This window comes from Cetorhinus maximus, unplaced genomic scaffold, assembly GCF_964194155.1.
Source record: "Cetorhinus maximus unplaced genomic scaffold, sCetMax3.hap1.1 HAP1_SCAFFOLD_390, whole genome shotgun sequence".
In the NCBI taxonomy this organism is placed as follows: Eukaryota; Metazoa; Chordata; class Chondrichthyes; order Lamniformes; family Cetorhinidae; genus Cetorhinus; species Cetorhinus maximus.
Window position 1 is genome coordinate 332,418 of NW_027596336.1, and position 18,606 is coordinate 351,023.

The 18,606-nt window shown below is 40.4% G+C and overlaps 1 protein-coding gene across 2 annotated transcripts in view; it reads right to left on the bottom strand.

Moving 5' to 3' along the window:
* Positions 1-18,606, bottom strand: part of LOC144673584 (follistatin-like) — a 59,335-nt gene that overhangs the window by 7,621 nt on the left and 33,108 nt on the right. The window contains exons 1-2 of one of the 2 annotated variants that reach the window (XM_078535336.1): positions 14,071-14,262; positions 5,898-6,083 (exon numbers count right to left, since the gene is read on the bottom strand). In XM_078535336.1, coding sequence (XP_078391462.1) covers positions 5,898-6,083; positions 14,071-14,155 — 271 coding nt within the window. In that variant the 5' untranslated portion in view covers positions 14,156-14,262. Of the gene's footprint in view, positions 1-5,897; positions 6,084-14,070; positions 14,263-18,606 lie in introns of those variants that run through there. The other variant, XM_078535337.1, reaches the window with a different exon arrangement.

Genomic DNA, 18,606 nt, shown 5'->3' on the forward strand with positions numbered 1-18,606 from the left:
TAACTTTGTTCCCAGTGTAGCTCATTTTCCGATACAGTTTGTTCTGGCAATTGAGAACACTACAAATGTCACTCATTTTCTGTACTATAATACAGCAATAGCTGAAAGGATTTTATGTTTATTCCAATGCTCTCTTGGCTGGCCTCCCACATTCCACCCTCTGTAAACTTGAGCTCATCCAAATCTCTGCTGCCTTTATCCTAACTCATACAAACATTCACCATCATCCCTGTGCTCACTGACCTACACTGGTTCCTGGTTTGCTAAGATCCCAATTTAAAATTTCTCATCCTAGTGCTCAACTCCCTCTGTGGCCATGCCCCTCCCTATCTCTGCAAACTCCTCCAGCCCTACAAACACCCCCAAGATCACTGTGCTCCTCCAATTCTAGGCTCTTGAGCACCCCTAATTTTCATCACTCCACCATTGCCAGTCATGTCTTCAATTACCTGGGACCTAGATTCTGGAATTCCCTCCCTAAACCTTTCCTCCTTTAAGTCACTCCTTAAAAACTACTTGTTTGACCAAGCTTTTGGTCACTTTTCCTAATATCTCTTTATGTCGCTCCTTGTCAAATTTTGCCTGTTAATTTTACTCATTCATGTCTGCATTTATTCCTAATTGCCTTGCTCAGAGGGCACTTAAGAGTCAACCACATTGCTGTGGGTCTGGAGGCACATGTAGGCCAGGCCAGGTAAGGGCAGCAGATCTCCTTCCCTATAGGGCATTAGTGAACCAGATGGGTTTTTATGGTTTCGTGGTCATCAGACTTTTAATTTCAGATTTTTATTGAATTCAAATTTCATCATCTGAGTGGGCATTTCACCCAGGTCCCCACAGGATTACCTGGGTCTTCTGGAATACTAGTCCAGTGACAATACCACTATGCCACGGCCTCCCCCAGTGCATCTGTGAAGAACTTTGGATTGCTTTTCCTATGTTAAAAGTCCTACATAAGTGTGAGTTGTTGTTTAAGATATGTAATGCACTACCAAAGCTAAAATGCACTTTGACAGAAGTGAATGTGCCACTGCACTCAGCAATCAGAAAAACACATGGGAGCCACTATTCAACAAAGGTGGGTGCAACTCACGAAAGTTTTCAGTATGACCTATCTATTCACATCAATTAATATAATTAATAATAAATCACCATACTGATCCAACTCTTTACAAAAATATGCATCAGGAAGTTATCACCGCATCTTAAATAATAAGGCGAAAATGTTTGTAAGATACTGCTATTGAAACTGTAGCAGGTGTCGTTTGTATTAAAACAACAGAGCGAGAAATGAATCAAGGACTATAACTATTTGCTCAGTCCAAAACTGGAGGGAGTTTGGGGCTTATACCTGATGCCAGCTACAAATGGATAGAGGCATGAATGGGACTGCTCATGTTCAAGGAGAGCATTTTCAAAATGCAGCATCTGAAAATCAAACTTTTGCTGTCAGGGTTTCAGAAATAAAAAAATTAAAAGAAAAAAAAAATCAGAGGCACCCACCTCCTGAACTAGACTGTTCAAAACCAGATGGGTGACCATCGTACAAAGAGCTGAGCATTATAAATGGGTTCGTTTAACAAAGATGACTCAAAGAGATGTTCTGGGCTGGTATTAATATACACCTGAAGAATTTGTAAGTAATCAATATGGGGTATTCATGAACTTACTGAGGAAATTAACTATATTATACAGTAGAGCAAGCCTTTTGGTTGTAATTTGCTTGGAATTTCAAAAAGAAATCTATAAAACTTAATGTTTGGTTCTTTGAAGAAAATTAAAGTTCATAGAATTAATTAGTTGAACTGAAAGCTGATTTGACAATAGAAAACATGGTGATGCATGGAAAAAGATCTGTATGTGGGTCATTAACTGGTAAAGTTTCAGGGGAACTCATGAAGGTATAATCATTACTGATTCACTGGAAGTATCTAATCATCGTGAAGCTATTCTTTAAAAGAGTAATTAATCACCTGGTATGGAGCCCAAGGTCATTGAACTATAAATTAACAGTACACTTTTTGGGCAGTCTAGAGCCGAAATGTTTTCACAGCGCAAAATACTCATTAGACTTGAGTACAGATGGGACAGAGGATTAACATGGCCCTGATTCTCTGATCTGCACTTGTTGCCAGTGATGGTCCAAGATAGGAGGGGAACCTTTGCAATTTCAGCTCTGCTACCTTCAAAGAGCATTGATGCATTGACTGGGATTCAGAGATAAGTAAGGAGGATAATTCAAAAAGTCAGAAGTTTTGAGGAAAGACTTTTAAGATAGTTATCTTTGTTGTCAAGTTTGATGGAACATTTTAAAAATGCCGAGTCATGAGCTTTAAGCAAGAGTAAGCAAGCTGTAAATAAGGATTATCAGCAGCGAATGAAAAGATACGAGTACAAAATTAGCATTTTCAACATAAAAATGATTTCCCCTTCCACCAGCATATGGAGCTAATATACTGATCAGATCTCTTTTTAAAAAAAAACGAGATATATACTTGTTTAAGGACAAGACTAAAGCTTTTATAAGAAAATAAGAGATCACTAAATGGTCTATGAATCCTAATGGTTCCTGAGCAGCTGGGACTGCAGAACTGTAATATTATGGAAAACAATCTATTGAAGATGAGTTATGCAGGTTGTAAGGTAGTGAGCTACTCTCGAAATCTGCACAAGTACCTCTAGAGGAATTCAAAACCTTGGGAGAACCTTCCCTTTGGAGATCAAATACGTTCAGTGAACTACATGATAGGGAAAATTGTATAGAATTTACAAGAAAAGGTTTTGAGGGGGGCCCAAAATAATCTTTTTTTCCATCTGTGTTTCCTTATTTGTTATGCATACTTGGAATTTATCTGAGGAGTAACAGATTTTATTCTGTTTCCAGCAGTATTGTGGTACAGGGGATCTAATTTCTCATCTTTTATAATACATCAAAGTAACCAATAAAGATTACATATCCCTGAAAAACCTAAGGTATAGGAACATCACTTGTGTCAAGATTCCTACAGTAAATGTGAACCTAGGGTATTACTGCTTCTTTGAAGACATTGGGTTGTAATTGTATAAACCATTTTGCGTCGTCTTATATTAAGCCAGTGGTTCTCATTATTTGAAACAACAGTAAATTGCGAAAGCTTCAGATGTCTTTCATATTCTATTCTTCTTTTCATTGGCTAAGGCAACCCACTTCTTCCATTACTTTTTACAGCCAGCAGATTGTGTTCTGGGCTGCTTACGTAATGAAGGGCCCTTTATATGTAGCTAGGCCATTAGCCTGACCAGTTGGGATCAGCTAGATTTGATGTGGTTGGGGACAGTGTGGGGGGTGGGGTGGGGGGAAAGGTCACAACTCCACTCCCAAGTACTGTACTGGGTGTTAGGTCAGTAATCACAGGTCGGATCACTAGTATGGTACTTGTTGGGGGTAAATGAGGGCCTTTCATGTTACTACAATATAACTTATGTTATGATATAGTGTACTTGCCTACTCCTTTGGGTAAGTGTTATTTAAGCTCACAGAGAGTTTATTAAACTTTGCCTTTGAAATTAATTGTTAAAAATGTGTGGGAAAATTCTCTGGTGGCCTAGTGGTTTGATGCTGGTACTTTTAAAAGGATGAAATCTTCTCAATAAAACCCCTATTACTATATTTTACAAGAACCATATGACAATAGCAGTGTGCACAGAACTTAACTCACTACAGATGCAGCCTCCAAGCAACCCTTAGATCAAACAACTTGCCCTGGAGTTCTGATCAAACAGTATTTGGTTCTAATATTTACTCAACTTCACTGCGCTTTAAGAAAAACAACTTCACTAAAGTAAAAATATTGTAACTCCTGATGACATACCCATTGAGGCAAATACACCATTTGCACACCTCACTATAAAAACAAACTATAGTCTCATTTTGTCAGCAGGCAGTTCTTGAAGTGATAAAAATAGTAAATGGTTAGTGATGTGCCAAGGTAAGCAGTGTGCTGATGAAGTTATTTGCAAAGAATTTTGTAAAGGATGGGAAATGCCCTCAGTATCCTAAGGCAAATTTCTAGGAAAATAAAGTTTACACAGAGAAAATTGTAGAAATGAGGGATCTGTCAAGGTTTCAGGAGATTCTGGCCCCTGCAGCGCAATACAGAGATGAGGCAATTTCATCTGTGGAATCTGTGAATCGGCTCCAAGGGCAGCATTTTTATGATTAATATTCCACCCAAAAATGATTCCAAAAGGACAAAATAAATTAGTGCTACATTAGAAGACAAAAATGAAGACTTTTGATAGATGATTTATTGTCATGAAACGTGATATACTACTGTACCATGTTTTAAAATTTGGCAAAAAAAAATTCTTACTCCTGCCGCTTTATCTCATGTTATTACACCCAGTTCTACTTAAGTAATACACTGGAATGAAAGTGTCTTTTTAACTTTTAGAATGCTGATAACATTGTAAATGTATCTTATAGTTTGGCTATTCGCAGAAGCTTCTCCCAAATCTCATGCCACTAACTCAAAAACATGTATTCTTATGTATACTTTTCTTCATTAAATAGTGATTCAGACCCAGGCAAGAACTTGGAACTAGACTCCAATACCTTCTGAGACAATTTTCTACACTTGCTGTCAATTAGAGGAAAACCATTTTCAAAATCAAATTAGCTGCTAGTATAACTTGGTTATTTTAATAAAATAATATTTATCTGCATGTTTGTCTCTCAAGTTGGAGGCCTGCTCTTCACCACATTTTTTTAAAGTGCGTCCTTGTGGTTCTTCGCATTTTTTGATGGTTGATGGAGAGCACACCTGCCCTTTTTTGGAGGAGAACATAATAGTGTGATGCTAATTTAGAAAATAGGTCCTCAAATGTATTTTCAACCTTTTGTAACTGTTAATACTGGTTAGGCCAAGTATCCAGCAGTCTCTTATGGGAGTAAGGACCCTGTTTTTTATCTGGCAATTGGAGTCAACATAAGAAATCACACCCTTGAATAGCCTGAGAAGGCAGCAGTATTTAAGCAAAAAGACATTTCCAGCCAAAGGCTGCCCGCAACACCATGCTGTGGCAGATCTCTGAGGCTTTCTGCATCTAAATTTCAGCCCCAGGCATGGGTCACCCTCTATAACTGACCTCAAGTCAGCAAGGGTGCCCAGAACCAGATGTACCTCCAAGGTTTCCTCTAAGGTGCATGCATACACAGTCACTCGGAAGGTACTGTACAAGCAGCTCACAAGTTAACCAACTTAAAAGGTAACGTGCATGCATGGCTGTGAAAAAAAAAGTGTACAGGCCACACACAACAAAAGGAAATTAGAGGGAATGTCGTATGTCTCCATGGCCAATGGCCATTGCAGTCAGGTACGTCCCAATAAACATGGGTGGGATTAAGGTGCCATTATAAATTGATAGTCATATTAGGTTTTAATATCAATACATTTCTAGATATTGTACCCCAACATGCTATTACAGCTGTCCCTGATCTATCACAGGTGCTACTACTCATCCTTGTTTTCAAATCCCTCCATGGCATCACCTTTCCTACATCTCATTTCCTATGGCCCTGCAACCCTTCAAGGTATCTGGAGTTGTCCAATTCTGGCCTCTTGTGCATCCCTGTTTATAATTACTCCTCCATTGGTGGCTTTGCCTGCAGTTGTCTTGGCCCCAGGCTCTGGAATAACCTTCCTACACCACTCCACCTCGCTACCTCCCACTCCTCCGTTAAGACACTCCTTAAAATCTACAGATTTGATCAAGCTTTTGGTCATCTGACCCAATATCTCCTAATGTGGCTTGGTGTCATGCTTTGTTTTATAATGCTCCTGTGCAGCACCTTGGGCTGTTTTATTGTATCTATATATCACCTTTAATGTAAGTTGTTGTTGTTATTCTATACTTACTGTGGCATGGGTAGCAATTGATTCCGCCAAGAATTATAAGTTTTAAAATGTCACTCTCTGGTATATCCTGACTTGTCCATGCAGCTTGAGCACTTCCACTACTGCAACACTCCTCTCGATCAATCCGGGTCATGGATAAAGCCTGGCATTTGCCACTTTTTCCTTGCTGTAGCCAACACACCCCAGCTGAAGGAATCATAAATGGAGAGGATATGGATAAGCAACATCAAAAACATCTGCTTTCACTGATGCTTTTTTTTTTACATATAATTATATTTCTTACAATTTGTAAAATTGCATCGTGCCTCTGCCATTACATTGAAGCTCTCTCCTCCTTAATTAACAATTCTAAAAATCAACAACAGCAGTTATGAATCTGCACCACAACACTTCTTTACATTGCATACTGGAGCACCAATGTGCTGTGCTGCTGTGTAGCCTGTTTACAGAAATATTTTAGTGATAGAAAATATTACAAGTCCTTTTTCATTCTGTAATATTTCAAGTTGAGTAGCATATTATGAATATGTAATTAATCATGATAGAAAAATTGAGCTTCTACATTTTTCAAAGTTTTTGAATTTTTATGTATTCATTCATGGGATCTCAGCATCGCTGAAAAGGTCAGCATTTATTGTTCATTCCTAATTCCCCTGAGAAGCTGGTGGTGCAGCTGCCTTTTTGAACCATGGCAGTCCATCTAGTGTATGCACACCCACAGTGCTGTTGGGAAGGGAGTTCCAAGATTTTCACCCAGTGACATTGAAGTCATAACAAAATGGTTCCAGGTCAGAATGGTTTGTGACTTGGAGGGGAGCTTGCAGATGGCGGTGTTCCCATACACCTGCTGCCATTGTGCTTCTAGGTGGTAGTGGTTGCGGGTTTGGAAAGTCGAAGGAGCCTTGGCGAGTTGCTGCAGTGCATCTTGTAAATAATACACACTCCAGTCACTGTGCATTAATGGGGGAGGGAGTAAGTATTTAAAGTGGTGGACAGGGTGCCGATCAAGCGGGTTGCTTTGTCCTAGATGGTTTTGAATTTCGTGAATGTTGTTGGTGCTGGACTTATTCAGGCAAATGGAGAGTATTCCATCACACTCCTGACTTGTGCCTTGTAGATAGTGAACAGGCTTTGGGGAGTCAGTAGATAAGCTACTTGACACAGAGTTCCCAGGCTCTGAACTGCTTTTATAGCTACAGTATTTATATGGCTGGTCCAGTTCAGTTTCCAGGTTGTTGATGGTGGTGGACTTGGTGATGCTGTTGAATGTCAATAGGAGATGGTTAGATTCTTCCTCTTTTGAAGGTGGTCATTGCCTGGCATTTGTGTGGTGTAAATGTTACTTTCCACCTATCAACCCAAGTCCAAATGTTGTCCAGGTCTTGTTGCATGTGGGCATGGACTGCTTCAATATCTGAGGTGTTGCGAGTGGTACTGAACATGTTTGTCCATGTTTGGACCAAGGCTGCAATGAGGTCTGGAGCTGACTGACCCTGGCAGAATCTGCTGCTGCTGCTGAAGTGTAACTCATCTCTTAATGTGTAAAAATTGCAGCAAATAAGTGACCCAGCACTTCTAATCTTCTTAATTTGTGATTTTCTGAGACAATGAAACCATTATTAGCACAATTCCTGAATGCACAACAATCTTCTGAAGAAAAATGCAGATTGTACATGACTGTAGTAAGAGAGCTTTTGATAAAGGTTCTCAGCTGGATTTCATTAAAAAAAGGTGACTGATACAGGGAAAGCATTACAGTTTGATATGTTTTTTTTTAAATACCAACTTAAGATTTAAATGCATCTTTAACTCCTTTACCTATGAAATTCATTCTTGCTCCCAAACTAAACAGAAAATTATCTCTCTTTGAAAATATTCCTATTATATATGTCACTAGCTTACTCCTAAAAAGAATGTATTTTATTCATCTCCCTTAAATAAAATTCTATAACTGAATAGGTCACACTTTTCAAACCATATGTATTGTAAGGTGCTGTGCCTTTACTTCAATTTTTAAATATATTTTAGTTAAAATGCAGAAAATGTTTTCTCTCACCAAGATTGCAAATGGAAGTTGAGAAATGATATGGCTATGGAATAGTAGCAAATGTCTGGATTCAGAAATGAATGAAATAAAAATACCTTTAATGGCTGGGACCACATTCTCAGAGCAATTAACTTTTGTGGATTAATGGATAGAGGCAGGGATGACTTTATTGAACCATTATATTGGGAAGGTGTGTCTATCACTGAGATGACACTTGTTACCTGAATCATTATACTGGGAAGGCTTGATTGCCCCATGGATAGTAACTTCAGGACCATTAACAAGTGGTTTGCTGGCATAGGACTCTTTCACTAAAAAAAATGTATTAAGACCCATAGGCATTTTCTGAGCCGTCAGTTTCCTACTTTGCCATAACAAATGAGTTAATGGGGTGTTGTGAGCATTCACCTGCCACATAACCAACTATCAGAGACTGTTGCTCAAAAATTACTAGAAACAACAACTGGATTTCAGATGTTTCTTTTGTTTTGCAACAGTTTATAGTATGTTGTCTAAGTTTGGTAATGGTATCTTCCAGTACATTTCTGCTTCTCTGTATTATTCCAACTTTAAATAAATGTTACCAAGTAGTTTTAGTCTATATGCACTTGTTTGGAAATAGATTATTTTTCACCTTTGGAAAAAATGGAGAATGCAGAGGCATACCGTGTATCCCTTAATAATGTACAATGATTGTGACTTATATGTTAAAACTGGACATGCCAGCTCATACGCACCATGATTAAAAAAGCAGGGTTTTTAGTGTAAAAGAGAATTGGGCTGCTTATGAAAAGTGCTACCCAGCCATGAACACAGATAAAAAAAAGTGTTGGAAGAAAGAATAACCAGTGAAATCCCCTTCATCAGCTGCACATGGATGAAAATCAGTGAAGGTGATAAATGCAAATAATGTTCTAACTGCACTGATGAAAACATTCTGTTTAGGCAAATACTTCCATGGAGAACGGAAAGCTATCCTGTCCCCTTCAACTCGATCTCTAAATCAAATATGAACTTAGAATCCTACAACATGAGATGGAAGAGAGGTCAGCTGCAGAAAACAGCCTTTCATTGACACAGATTATTTATTGGGTGCTGCATTAATTCATTTTTTGAACAGCTAGGAGCTACTATAAGCACTGCAAATTCCTCCCAGTCTCCTACTTCCTTCTAACATTCTAAGACCTGATAGTCATTTTAACTAACTTTGCAAGGGTTGCAAAAGACTGAGTTCTGATCCCACGCCTGGTCCTTAACTAAAAAATAGAACCTATTCTTGTAGCCGGTGACTTGACACTGAATGAATCAGAAAGGACACAGTGCTTCAAAGTGAAGCTTCAACACTTGAAGATTCTTTAGAAAATTGCACTGATGGCATTGTAAAGTAATTGGTACTGCAATTGCCCCAACTGTTACTTTAAAGATCACAGGGTTGGTAACAAATTATTTGCATTTTCTTTGAATTGGTTCATGGATTTTTTGATGTGGCTCTTCTAGTGACTGTGTCAAAAAATATCAAATATTTAAATAGTACATTTTTATTTGCTAGAAAAAAATAATATGTGAAACAAAACACACAGGAGATTTAACTTTATTTCATTTTTTCATTTCTTTTTTCTATAAAAAAAACTAAGAAAAATGGCACGTTACAACTTCAACATGATTGCAATTCCAAACACTTTACCTACTGATCATCTCATCCAATTTTGGTCAAATACTCCTACCCATTGCTCATTGGTCAGTGTAGGATGATGTCGCTTCAGCCTATACATTATTACTTCCAGCTGATACTGAGTCATTGAACTACAGAACATTCCCTTCAAAAGTGAATGCATTTGAATTAAACATAGTGGTGCTCAACATCACTGAACGCCACTGCGACAAAGGTGATTAGAAATAAAACTCTCTCGGCCTTTCAGTGTCAGCAGTTATTCTGAAACAAATGCTTCCAACTTCTAAGATTATGCAGTTTTTTACTTTAATATGTTGAAGGTAGGACCTGTGCTCAATTTGTAATACCAATACCTACACTGAGAACAGTGTGAAGAGCCTGGACCCAGTTATACTGCCCCAATAATACTGCTCCCTGGCCAGGTTCTGTGCAGGAGCATTTAAGCATATACACTAAATTCTGTTCATTGACTGTGACATTTTTGTCTAATCAATCGGCAGCGAACCATGACTGCAACGTAGCCACAAAATGCACTGCAGTAACTCGACAAGGCTTCTTCGGCAGCACTTTCCAAACTCTACTGCCTTAGAAGAGCAAAGTGGGGAGCTGCTTGGGAACATGACCGTCTGCAAGTTCCCCTCCAAGTCACACATCATAACTTGGGAAAAAAAAATCCGTTACTTCATTGTCGCCGGGTCAAAATCCTGGAACTCCCTGCCTAACAGCACAGTGGGGGTACCTTCACCACATGGACTGCAGCAATTCAAGATGGTGGACACCCATCACCTTCCCAAGGGCAATAAATGCAGACCTTACCAGCGACATCCACAACCAATGAACAAGGTGACCAACCATCCCTTCTTTTATGCGGTCGTCCTGTTTCTGAGTCCTGGGTTGCATTCTGCCGGGACGCTGTTTGTCCTGTAATTTGGACCTTTAAATTTCTCCCATGCGCAGTACCTGCTTCCCCCCCACCCACCCCCCTTTTGTGCTGTAAAATACCAAGCTGGACACCCCTCCAACCCCGTTCTTACAGCTCTGGCAGCACACGCCCCACCACCCCCCCACCCCGCACATCGCAGGCTGTCCCTTAATTTTCTGCGCAAGAGTTGGTCGCCCATGAATGAACATAAGTAAGTCAGTGTCAAATTTAAACATATTCAATTTCCTCCTTTTTAGACTGTACCAAAAAGCAAACGCCAAAAAAAAAACTTAAAAAAAAATTCTTTCAGGGGATGTGGGCAGTTCTGCCAAGGCCAGCATTTATCGACCATCCCTAATCACCCTGAGCGGTGGTAGCCACCGCCTTGAACCGCTGCAGTCCATGTGGTGTAGGTACACCCACAGTGCTGTTGGAGGGGGAGTTCCAATATTTTGATCCAAGGATGTGGATGAACGGCGATATCGTTCCAAGTCAGGATGGCGAGCTTGGAGGGAAGTTTGCAGGTGATGCTGTCCCCCATGTGTCTGCTGCCCTTACTATTTCAGGTGCACTTGTAAATACATTTGTGAGGTGACCATTTCTCTTAGCACAGCCATGTTTTTATCCTCCCTGCTATTGAAATCGCCCAGAGTATTGGCATTTAGAACTGGTGCTTCTAAATGCACAACTCCGTAGGAGTGGAATTGTAGAGCACAAAAGATTAAATTGTACGTTCCATCTGTGGGAGGATGATCCACAAAATGTTTTACATCGGGGGTAGTGGGTACAATCAAAGAATGCTTTTGTGCGTTTGCGGGAAATGCTCGCTTTGCATTCGGTGCTGCCAACTTGCATTTTGAGGATTTTTCTGGTGGAATAATTGTAGGAGGGGATTCACGTTGCGCTTGGTGTCACTGACTTGCTTTTCCACCTCCGGGCAATGCCGCCCCTCATTCACACCAAAACCCCTGACTCTATCTGGTCCCAGCGTCAGACCCCCTAAACCAGCTAAAAATACGTGCATCCTTGCTGAAATCAAACGGACGGGATTGACGCAGCCGGAAACTTTAGTGTGAAACCGAGTCCAAGGAGTCCAAATGTGTTGTAAAACCGCATCTTATTTCATACCCCATTGCCTCGACACCCAGTTTGCGGAGAGTGTCGGACTCAACTTATGTCCTTTCCTCTCCGTGTGTTTATTTAATTAAAAAAAACACAAATGTGTATCCTTTAAAATTACTAGGAAATTTCAGTTACTCCGCTTTCCTGATAGCGGTTTCTCCTCTCTAGGGGAGGAATACCCCTGAGTGTCTAATTCCTATTTCCTGCCTTCTTCGCCTAAGGCTGCTTATTGAGGTCCCGGAGACTCGTGACCCGAAGAGTCAGCAGTCGGAGGCTGTACGCTTGCTGTGACCCGCCCTGTCTGTACGGCACCTTTCATGTCACGTCAACATTGTTAACAGAGCTTGGAGGGTGCCTAGGGTTCACACAGACTGTCACCCACCCCCCAGCCACAAGCCTTTACCATCTCTTCCAGTACAAGCCCCTGTATTTTCTCAAATATTACTGGCTCCTTTTTAAGAGTCAGTCGCTGCGTTTTAAAGAGACGAATGTGAAGAGGTGTGAGAAACCTGCAGGTCTGTCCCAGTTCTGTCCTTTGATTTTACTTTTGCCATCTAACTCTCAGCTTTCACTATCTTCAGTAGCACAAAGCTTTATTTCGCCCAGAAATAAACTCGCTTTTAAAAAGAAAATATATTATATATCCCCGTATCCTTGTAAAATCTCTCCCGGTTCTTCCAAGGATTCCTATCACTTTTACACCCTGGGCTTCATCTGCACTTTCATCCAACCTCATAACAGAGGAAACAAAACCAGCTCGCTCGCCTGGTTCCATTAAATCATCACTTCCTAAACCATTAATCAATAGCCTTCAACCCCCCACCGTCACCACCCCCTCCAAAAACACACATAACAACGGTCTGGACTTTCCTCAGACGCCCATCAACGTGCACTTTCCTCCATGAGTTGGGTAATGTACGAAGTTTTTTTTTGTTCTTTTTAACAGTTCTATAACCCTGCTTTAGCGTTTGATTGATGAGTATTATTGGGGATTAAAAAAACAATACTACCAATATGATAAGTTTTAAAACTCAGATACTGAAGCAGTCCATGTCCAAATGCAGCAAGACCTGGACAATATCCAGGCTTGGGCTGACAAGTGGCAAGAAACATTCACGCCACACAAGTGCCAGACAATGACCATCTCCAACAAGAGAGAATCTAACCATCGTCCCTTAACATTCAATGGCATTACCATCGTTGAATCCACCACTATCAACATCCTGTGGGTCACCATCGACCAGAAACTGAACTGGACTAGCCATATAAATACTGTGGCTACCAAGAGCAGGTCAGAGGCTAGGAATCCTGCAATGAGTAACTCACCTCCTGACTCCCCAAAGCCTGTCCGCAATCTACAAGGCACAAGCCAGGAGTGTGATGAAATACTCTCCACTTGCCTGGATGAGTGCAGCTCCCACAACACTCATGAAACTTGACACCATCCAGGACAAAGCAGCCGCTAGATTGGCATCCCATCCGCAAACATTCACTCCCTCCACCACCGACACACAGCAGCAAAGTGTGTACCATCTACAAGATGTACTACAGAAACTCACCAAGGCTCCTTTGACAGCACCTTCCAAACCCACGATCATCTAGAAGGACAAGGGCAGCAGATAGATGGGAACACAACCACCTGGAAGTTCCCCTCCAAGTCACTCACCATCCTGACTTGGAAATATATCATCGTTCCTTCACTGTCACTGGGTCAAAGTCCTGGAACTCCCTCCCTAACAACACGGTGGGTGTATTTGCAGCACAGGGGCTGCAGCGGTTCAAGAAGGTGGCTCACCTCCACCTTCTCAAGGGCAATTAGGGATGGGCAATAAATGCTGGCCCAGCCAGCGACGCCCACATCCTGTAAGTGAATTTTTAAAAATCACCCTAGAAATACACAGCAGATCAGACAGCATCTGAAAATGGGGCAGGTTTAACCGAGGCGGGGTTGCTTAATGAGCATGGAGAGAGCCCATCATAACATTTCCCCTTAGATGCTGCACAGCCTGCTGGCCTTTTGTGGGTTCCATGTAACAATTTATTATTCATTTCATTGAAAAATGTTTTTACACTTGTGCAGCTGCTGGTTAATGTAGATTTAATCACTCCGTAGCACAAGTTGTCACTGGACGCTTTGAAATACACCGTGAACTTATTTTAACCCGTCAACTTGATCGAACTTTTGTTAACAATTTTGCACTTTCTGTTGCATCTGACATTATCATTGCCCATGTCACCTACCGCCCACCGCGACCCCAACTCTATTTCCAACAAGCTTTGCCTATTTCGGAAAGCGATAAGTTAACTTTGCGCGACCGTTTAAGAATTAAAACGTGTTTATATGATCAACCTGCAGTTGAACGAGCTCTGAAGGAAACGATTTATTGAAGTAAACAATTTCGCTTCTTACCATAAGAGGGATTGCCGCCGATGAAATGACACAGGATTGCAAATATGAATGGTGTGGTGAACACGTTCTTAGTTAACAAACGCATGGTGACAGAGAGAGCGAAAAAGCAAAACAAAAAAAAATCAAATCGCAAGCCTGGAACTTTTTTGTACAGGATTGGATCTCACTTCACACAATGAATGTGGGCTGCGATTTCACAACTGGTCCTTAAATAATTCGACTTGGTGGGCGGATAGAGCAGACGCGTCTTCGGGTAGGCGGGTTAACAGCAGCCAGTGAGGTGAGAGGCAAAGCAATGTTTTTTTTCCCCCTCTGTCTGTAAACTTTCATCTTATCTCAAACCGCGCCCAGCAACTGATCCTGCCTTGGATTTCAACCAAAACAAGCCTAGTCTCCTGCCAGCATCCAAGTAACGAGGCCACTTTTACTATGCTCTGACTATTAGTCATTATTCCCTATAAATCAAACTCCGAGGGACAAATGTTGACTGCTACTCACTCATGCCTGCCCCTATTATTTTCGGAGGCTTATACATGATTTCCCGATTCTCTCTTGGGCTGTTTTTGAGGAATCTACAAAAGCACATTTCGCTCTTCGTGTGGCTCTGTATAGTGAGAGGATGTCTTTAAAATTTACGTATTGACATTTCAAGCAGCGGACAAGGTTAGGAGCCCCGATAATAAGTTGCAGATCTTGCGCTCAGACAGGAAGCTCCGACTGTTTTGGCTTCATGGTTAACTGTGACAAGGATTCTGTAGGTTACGGGGATGAGGCAGGGGAGTGGGGCTAGGTAGAATGCTCTTTCGGAGAGCCAGTGCAGACTCGATAGGCCGAATGGCCCCCTGTAAAGATTCTTTGACTCTGTAGAATTTAATCTTACAGTTGCTTTAACGTGGTTCCCCAGCTTTGCTCCCCTCCCGGCAAATTTTCAGATGCAGTCCCACCCAAATAAGTAATTGAGATTCTCAGCCGCTGACTGCGTTCAGATAAAGTACCTATAGTAATCTAACTGATAACTTATATTCCACATTTGTCCAAGGTCATGATAAAAACAAATCAGAACTTAACTTTTTTTTTAGCTTCTAAACAAAGTTGGAAAGATTACATGCCAGTTATCTGCTGGAACAATGAAAAAAAAACATTGAAAACCACGGAATATATCAATCAGCTGCGTTGTATTAATCTCGAGGGAAATTGTAAAAATAGCAAACTGCCTTAAATTTACTTGTTGCAGTTACTGTATCTGGATAATGAGGTCAGACCTCCGAAATGATTACTGTCGTGCTGAATGCACTGCTAGTCATCTTGGACCAGGAATGTCCGAATTCACACAGTAAAAAGCTTTAAAATAGGTCAAAAATTGAGCGTCCTTAGCTACCATCCCGGGAACAGTCCAGGCGATATATGGATACTTCAAATACACGTGTTTTCAAACATATGTAGTTAATGTAAATGTCGAAGATTAACCATAAAATAGTCTAGGAAGAACACGGCCGCGCACACATCTGCAAAGGTTTATAGTCATAAGTGTTCAATTTTAGAATCTTTATAACGTAGTCAACTGTATCTCCGTGTACTTATTTAAGAACAATGCTCATAAATGCATATATTTTACCAGTTCTTCCTAAATTTAATGGCACTTCAACTGTATGAATTTGGAACAGTTCTAAGCAATCCCAATACAAAAAAAGCAAAAGTTATTTCTCTGCAATGCCCGTTATTCATGCCTTTCACGGCGTTGTGTTAACAGGCAAATTCACGGTTAGTGAATATGTTGTATATTCATCATACTTCACAACCTGATATCTTATGAACATCTCTTTACCTAATGAATACTCTACCAAGCCCCTACTTATCCTTACCATATACAATGAGCTTCCCTCATTAACTTGGTATTATGGACCCTCCTCATTAAACTGATATTCTGGCAATTGCTTGCACCCAGTTGAATCATCTGAACACCATCTGTAAAATTGGATTTTCAGTGAGTCGCCGCTGCGTCATGATATTTTGGACTAATTTTTTTCCATAGATCAGTGGCAATATCAGAAAAGAAAAAAACAGCCCCAGGAGTTATAAAAATATCCATGTAATATTATACAGAGAAAATATTGTGAATGAATCAGAAATAATCATTCAATATGGGCATTCAGATCACTAACTGCGTGGACTTCAACAGTTCACAACTTCATCTGAACCTTGCCATTAAATTTCTGTGTTGGAGCTCATTTGGTTTCCTCTGGCTATTTCACTTATATAATTCATGCACAATTGCTATAACTTTGTGGGGTCAGTAAATGGACATGGTTACTGTGTAACAGACAGTGTATGTTGGCACTCAGTCATTTTTCTCATTATGTAACTTGTGTCAATAAAGATGTTAAGTAAATTTGTTGGAACAGATGCTGTTTGTGAAAGAAAATTGAACAAAACAAGTTCATTCTTAGAATGGTCAGTGAGGCACAAAATTCTCCCGGAATCATTCGCAGCTTTACATTGTAAGCAACTGTGTACACCAGAGAAGGTCTGCTATTCAACCTGTTATTTTAGGTTAAGGTCAAGTTTATGCAGTTTGTTCTGAAACAAATTACCACATATGAAAGCAATTACAGGAGAAGGAAAATGAATTGGCAAGTATTCTGTTTCCAATGGTAGTGTTATGTTTTTAATACCAAACTTCTAAAGAACTGCCATCAACTCAGTCTGGGGCCTATGTTTCTAAAGCTGGCCCATCTTAATTAAGACCATCTTTCAGATGTCTGCAAAACTATGGTGAAAAGCACTGGGTGGGATAAAACAAAATAGCAAAAGGACTATAGTCACAAACCTTTACCAGTCTAACTCTCAAGTATGATGCCGCTTTAAATCATGCTGGGCTGACTCGCAAGGAGTCTTTTGAAATAAAGTATAAATTGATAAAGGGGAAAAAAATAATTCCTGCAAAATGCTGTTTACAATTCACAAGATGAATCACAATTTTGAAAAAGGTGAAAAAGAATATTGCAAACGTTACACCCTTGTTTAAAAAGGGTTGTAAGGTTAAATCCAGCAAATACAGGCCGTTCACTTTAACTTCGGTGGTGGGAGAGCTTTTAGAAATGATAATCTGGGAAAAAAAAGTGAGTTAATTAAGGAAATCCATCATGGATTTGTTAAGGGGAACTTGATTAAATTTTTTGATGAGGTAATAGGGAGGGTTGATGAGGGTAATGCAGTTGATGAGGTAGATTTCCAAAGGGTATTTCATAAAGTGTCACATAATGGACTTGCCAGAAAAGTTAAAGCCCATGGAATAAAAGGGAAAGCGGCAGCATGGATACTAAGTTGACTGACGGTCAGGGAAGAGAGGAGTGATGAACGGTTTTTCAGACTGAAGGAAGGTATGCAGTGGGGATCCCCAAGGGTCCCCTGTTTCGCTTGATATATATTAATGACCCAGATGAGGGTGGACAGGGCACAATTTCAAAATTTTTGGAATACACTAAACTTGGAAGTATTGTGAACTGTATTGAGGAGGATAGTGATAGGCTTCAAGAGGTCATAGACTGGTGGAATGGATGGATACATTGCAGAAAAAAATTAATGCAGAGAAATGTGAAGTTATACATTTTGGGGGGAAGGACAAGGTGAGGCAATATAAAATCAAGGGTACAATTCTACAGGCAGGCAGATGGCGTGGTGGGGCAGAAACCGAGAGACCTGGGGGTATTTGTGCGCAAATTATTGAATGTGGCAGGGCAGGTTGAGAAAGTAGTTAAAAAGGCATTGTTCTTATCTGTCTGATGAAAAGTCATTGACCTGCAACATTAATTCTGTTTCTCTCTCCACAGATGCAGCCTGACCTGTCAAGCATTTACAGCATTTTCTCTTGTTTCAGATTTCCAGCATCTGCAGTATTTTGCTTTCGTATTTAGTTAAAAAGGCAAATGGGATCCTGGACTTTATAAATATTGGCATACAATACAAAAGCAAAGAAGTTGTGATGTACCTTCACAAAACAATGGTTCAGCCTCAAGTGGAGATTGTGTCCAATGCTGGGCAACACACTTTAGAAAGCATGTGAAGGCTTTAGAGCGGATGCAGAAAATATTTATGAGAATGGTTCCAAGGATGAGGGACTTCAGTTATGTGGATAGATTGCAGAAGTCGAAATTCTTCTCCTTATAAAATAGAAGGTTGAGAGATTTGAAAGAAGTGCTCAAAATGATGATGGGCCTTGACAGAGTAGATAGAGAGAAACTATTCCTGTTAGCCGAGGACATTGATTTAAGGTGACTGGCAAAAGAACCAATGGCGGCATGAGAAAACCCTTTTTTTAAACACAGTGAGTGGTTAGGATCTGGAATGCACTGCAACGTGGTGGAGACACATTCATTTGTGGCTTTCAAAAGAGAATTGGATAAGCTCCTGAGGAGAAAGAATTTGAAAGACTAGGGGGACCGGGCATGGGACTAACTGAGTTGCTCTTCCAGAGAACTGACACGGATGTGACAAGCCAAATGGCCACCTTCTGTGGTGTAATCATTCTATGATTCA